Raw genomic sequence first — 6,000 nt, 5'->3', positions numbered from 1 at the left:
ATTAACCAGACACTATGAAAGTAACTGGGGACACAAATGTGAGCAAAGCCCAACATGGTCCCTCCTTCACGAGAGTCACATTGTCAAACCCACCTTGAAAAGTCTCCAATGTTCTATTAAGTCCTCCTTTTTTCTCCTCCATGGCCTTTCCTTAGAAAATGTACAATTTCCCCAAATGTTATCTTCTTTTCCTCCATGGTCCTCTATTAAAAAGTCAAGATTTCCTTAGTGTTTTGACTACTTATCTGCCTTCTTTCATCTTTAGGAATTTCACACATTTCCGTGATTTCATCCTCCCTCCAACTCCCAGGAAACCTATTTCTCCCCTAGCCTTCCTCTCTCAGTAACTGGCACCATCATCCACTCAACTGTTTGAGCCAGAAACCCTAAAATCCACATTTCCTGCCTTTCCCTTACCCCCTTTATCCCAAGCATTAGCAAGTCCTGGGATCTATATCCAAGAGATGTCCCAAATCCAATACAGTACTTCATCCCAGCCCGTCACCCTTGGGCAGGACCTTTCTTTTTCACTTAATCTGTATAAAAGCCTCCGAACCCTCCTCCCTGCTTTACTCTTGCCCCCTCACATCATGCACTACGACGAAGTCAGGGAATATTTTTTTAAAAAAGAAATGTAATCATTTCTCTCCACACTTAAACAAACAAAAAACCTTTATTCCACCCAGAATAAAACCCAAACTTGATTTCGTGGACAACAGGGCCCTTCATGATCTGGGCCTGCCCCCTTCCTGACCTCTCCCCCTTCCTGACCTTGCCCCCTTTCAATTCCCACTTGCTCATTCCAAGGCTGGAGCCCTCTGTCCAGATCTTGGCAGGTCTTTGCAGGACTAGCTCCTCCTATCATTCACAAGGATTCAGGAGGCCTTCCCTGACCAACCGACACAACTTTGGCCAGGCCAGGCCAGCCCACCCCTCTCCATCACTCTCTATCACTCTGTCCATTCCTTGGTGGTTATCTAGTATCTGTCTTCCTCTACTGGAAAATCAGCTACACAGGAGCAAAAACCTTGTCCTCCTTATTCACCAAGACATCTCTGGTGCCCGAAACAGTGCCTGGCACATGAGAGATGCTCAACAGATATTTGTTGATGAATGAAGCAAGATCCAAAACAAAAAACAAACAACAACAACAAAAAAAAGCAAAAACAAAAAAAAACCAGGCAAAGGCAGAAATAATTGGAAACTAAGACCCTGAAACAAGAGTTTTCTGGGACTGCACAGAGGAATAAGAACAGCAATCTGAAATGGTAACGTGCTAATAGAATGAATCTAATTTCCATCTTTATTAAATTCTAACTTGCCCATGGCTTGAGCTATTTTAGAGGCAACCTAATTTAGTGAGTACCCGTTCCGGCAAATCTATGTTAATTTTCATGGCTAGGTCAAAATATTCTTAAAGGGAAAGAAAATTCCGTGACTTAGAAAAGATTTCCTGCATCCTCAAAAACATTCCTGAGAAGCAGAGTCCCCTGGGCTTCCTCCCATACCTGTGCTGTAATAAATTCCTATCACATACAACAAGCAGGTGGAGGGAGCATGGAGGCAGAGTGCTCTCCTCCCCCGGGAAACTGAGGGTGCCTGCTCTCCACTGCAAGGCTCCTCCACCGAGGACACGGTAAAGTGTTTGTTCTTCTTAACTGAGGCCTCAAAGATCCACATCTCACCCCGTGCTTCCAAATCAAAGCAGACAGCAGGGCTTCTACTTGCTTCTTCTTAACTACTCCTTTCTTATCTAAATCTAATATAAAGAAAAGGGAAGAAGGGAAAGGAGGGACGGAGGGAGGGAAAGAAGAATGGAGCTAGGGAAACAAGGAGAGAGAGAAGGGAAGTCAGGAAAAAAAAACATTCAACGTTTGATTTCTCCCGCCAAGCCATGCTGCACCAGGCGGTGCTGGATGGCGAACATGGGCGTGGGGAGCCCAGCTCAGTACCTCATCATGGACCACATAGCTCCAGGAGACACTGGGAATCCACTGCTCTTGGGTTCTGGTGGCGATGGTGAGTGGCAGCCACCCCAAGCTCCTCGGTGAGGAAATCGATGCTGCTTCCCGTTCTCCCGGTGAGGCTGCGGGGGCAGTGACGGGGGCGGGGGACTCGCAGGCTGCTGCGGGCTGCGCTGATGGATGACCCCATTGCTCCTAATTGTGTATGTGGAACGGAGCAGAAACAAAGTCAGACAGAATGACAAGGTTTGCAACGAGAAACAGCAGTCCCTGGCCCTCTCCACGGTCTTGTTCCCTGGAAGCAGCCATGCTCAAGTCTTTCACCTCTTTTGTTTCTGGTACGTATCGCAATGCTTTAAAAATAACAAGAGAACATATTTCTTTTTATTTTAGAACTTATACTGACTTACTACTACAGAAGGCTAGGACTCAGTCCCTCTTACATGGTCACCAACACACACACACACCCTCTTCTTCACGCTTCATCCTCCAAATATAGATTTCTTTCAAAATACTTGGTTGAAGTGATATTCGGGATTTACATAATTTTGATCTTGTAAAATACTGCTCATAGTTGATCCAGCCAATGTACCGATTACATTTTCTTTCATGAATCCTCTGAGACAGAGTTCATAATCACTGAACGAACAGAAACTAAAACGTCTGATACCACTGAATGATGTCCAGCATTTGGAAAAAAGCAAAGGGGATTCTTAGACACTGCTACAATCACTTCAGGAGCAATGTCTGAGCACGGGACACAGTGAACGTGCATCTACCTGTGGTCCCAGTAAGTCCACTCCTATGGTTATGCCCAAGAGAAACTCACATGTATTTGCACACAAAAAAATCCATTGCAGCATATTTTACAATAGTACAAGCTGTGAAAATTACCTAAATTCCAAATCCAGAAAGAGTTAAATAAATTGTGATAATTAAATACTGTACAACAGTTAAAATGAATGTACTATAGCTACAAATATGGACAATGATGTACCTCAAAAATCTCAAAGAGAAAAGCAAGTGATACTATTTATATAAAGTTTAAAAATATATTAAAAGATACTCTTTGGTATTCACTGGTATATACATACTAAGTAAGGGCATAAAGATAATCATAGAAATGAAAAGTGACAAGTTCAGGATTATGGTTACTTTTAGAGAAAGAGGTTAGGGACAGGAGTCAGGGAATGTTATTCTCTGCATGTTGGAAATTAATATCAAATATTTTAGAAAAGAAAGAAAAGTAAAAAGAAATTTAACTTTCAGGAGCTGCTCTTTCACTGAAAATGTTTCTTCCTAAAAGTGATGTCAAATCTAAGAAATCCCACTCCATTTCTATGGTCTAATACTAAAATTTAGGAATAAATTGCTCTTCATGTAGGAGAGTCTCCCAACATTTGTTTCTGTTACTGTTTTTTTCCTGCTCCTGGATCATATGATAAAAGACCTCAAGAACAACTTAGTACCAAGAGGTTTATTCTAAATGAACAGATAAGGGGCACCTGGGTGGCTCAGTCAGTTAAGCGTCTGGCTTCGGCTCAGGCCATGATCTCACATGATCTCACATCAGGCTCTGTGCTGACAGCTCAGAGCCTGGAGCCTGCTTCAGATTCCGTGTCTCCCTCTCTCTCTGCCCCTCTCCCACTCATGCTCTGTCTCTGTCTCTCAAAAATGAATAAACATTAAAAAAAAATTTTTTTTTGTTAAATGAACAGATAAAGTGGAAGGAGAGCCCTAAGAATCTGTACAAAACTGTGTGTGTATACATGATTCTGGGGAAAGGGGACACAATTCTGTGAATTTAAAAAAAATTTTTTTTTTAACTTTCTTTGTTTTTGAGACAGGGGGAGACAGAGCGTGAGTGGGGGAGGGGCAGAGAGAGAGGGAGACACAGAATCCGAAGCAGGCTCCAGGCTCTGAGCTGTCAGCACAGAGCCCGATGCGGAGCTCGAACCCACAAACCTGACCTGAGCTGAAGTCGGACGCTTAACCGACTGCGCCACCCGGGCGCCCCAATTCTGTAAATTTTCAAAGGCGTCATGATCCCCAGTACACTCAGAACCTCTGAGCTGACCTCATGGTACAAATGTGAGCCTAGGCCATGAGCAGCAGGTGTCCTGGGAGGTCTCTAGGTCCCTTCTCTGTGTTCCTTCCATGCAGGCAGGGGTGCTCAGGGACAGACCCATGGCTCTGAAGTCGCACAGGCAGGGCTCTCTCAATCCTGGGGTTGGGTGACTCTGGAGGGGTTACCTTCTGTGATTCTGTTTTCTCCTCCGTAAAATGAGGCTAACAGCGATTGTGGGCATTAAGTGACTTCAAGCCTGTAAATGGTGTGGCACAGTGCCTGACACATGAACAGAACTCAAGAGATATTAACCATTTTTGGCCAGGTCTCCCTGGTACATGCTCTCCATTCCTTCCTACCACTTTTCACAACTGTAATCAGTTACTCATGGAATTACTCATACAATGTCTGTCTTCCCTGATATTGCATATGCCCTTGGGGGGCAGAAATCTTCTGTCTCCTTCTTGGTCAGGCACAAAATGAGTATGTATTGAATGGATAGAGAAAAGATGAAGGAAAGAACGAATGTCTCCACTTATGCAGAGCTGCTGGTTATGAGAGCCAAAAGTTTCTAAAAAACAAAGCAGAGGCTAGAAGCTTTTCACCTTCTGAGCTATATATTAGCAATATGATTTCTCCCATAGAACTTCTAACAGTTTAGCATAATGAAGGCCAGAAACAATTATTAAAGAAATAAAAGAGACAATTATCCCTTTTGAAAAAAGCCTGGCTCAACAGTGACCAGATGAAAAAGAACGCTGTATACAGGCAACAGTGGCCTGGAAAGTCCCGAGCCCAGAGGAGACACGACGTCAGTGATGAAGTTAAAATTGCTCTGGACTGGACCACAGGAGAGGGTCTGCAGCCAGCTTTCTGCTATCAGTGAGCAAAGCAGAAAGGGGTTAGGAGGCGGAGACAAAAATGATGCAAGAAGGAAGTGGGAAGCAAGATGAGCTGATAGGTTGTTTGTAAAAAGTAAGGCAGGCACTGCCATTACTCCCATTGGTTGAGAGGTTGCAGAGGAAAGGCATTCTCATGGAAGCCAAGGGGAGGTCCTCTGGCTCACAGCTTTCTTGGCAGGAGCTTAGGTCAAAATGATAACTGAGCTCCTTCCTTTTACACGCCTCTGAGATTTACAGAGAGCCAATAGAGCACTAAAGTCTATTTAAATTATCTCCAAGCACGCCCAGGCAGGAAGGTGATCAGAATTTAATGACTCATCTCAGCTTGTTGCCACTCAATAACACTGCTCTTATCTTTATGTCAAGGAGTATAAAGAGGTAGGGAATGGGATAAAAAGGCAAGATTTTTTTTTTTAAGCTAAAATTCTTCATCAGATAAAGCAGAAGAATAAATCAACCACGTTTTTAAGAGTTCAAAAGGGCCTTATAATTACTGAAAAATGGGGTCTGCATGTCAAACTGTAAGTAATTATGGATTTGATAGAGAAAGAAAAATATAGTATGTGCTTCAACTTTTAATGTGCCACAGCATTCTTACCATCTATAATCTACAGGATATAATGAATGTGCTTAAATTCTTTTTTTTTTTTTAATGTGCTTAAATTCTTTAAGTGAAAATGGGCTACTAATTAAACTTGACCTTTAATTTGAATATAACACGTGAGTATTCCTGTATGGTTTAGACTGGCCTTTTGCAGAATTCCAAAACGAGACTCCCAAAACTCTTAGGTAACAGCATCATCCTTAGAACAAGTAAGCAGGTTCCAACTTAGCAGTGCTTTTTGATAGACAACACGCATTTGAATGCAGGGATTCAAGGCAAGCTATTAAAAAAAAACCTGTCCCCATTTGCAACCACTTCTCTTTGTGAATCAAGAGGTCTCCATAGTATGCAACCGAAACAATCTAGCGATAGAAATCTGTAATCAGCATGGATACTTGCCAATTCCAAATTTGGGGCTCCCAAAATCTTTACGGTCCTCACTGACTTCTATAAAGTGTGAAG

The 6,000-nt window shown here is 42.8% G+C and overlaps 1 protein-coding gene across 3 annotated transcripts in view; it reads right to left on the bottom strand.

The window, feature by feature from the left end:
* Window positions 1-6,000, bottom strand: part of TMTC1 (transmembrane O-mannosyltransferase targeting cadherins 1) — a 286,995-nt gene that overhangs the window by 245,877 nt on the left and 35,118 nt on the right. For 2 of the 3 annotated variants that reach the window (XM_040488521.1, XM_040488522.1), the window contains exon 5: window positions 1,953-2,159. The exons of the other annotated variant lie outside the window; for it this stretch is intronic. In XM_040488521.1, coding sequence (XP_040344455.1) covers window positions 1,953-2,159 — 207 coding nt within the window. The remainder of the gene's footprint in view (window positions 1-1,952; window positions 2,160-6,000) is intronic. 3 annotated transcript variants of the gene reach the window in all.

This window comes from Herpailurus yagouaroundi, unplaced genomic scaffold (assembly GCF_014898765.1).
Source record: "Herpailurus yagouaroundi ecotype Mexico unplaced genomic scaffold, PumYag 166, whole genome shotgun sequence".
NCBI lineage: Eukaryota > Metazoa > Chordata > Mammalia > Carnivora > Felidae > Herpailurus > Herpailurus yagouaroundi.
The sequence above is the reverse complement of the archived record's forward strand: the minus strand, read 5'-3'. Positions and strand labels throughout refer to the sequence as shown.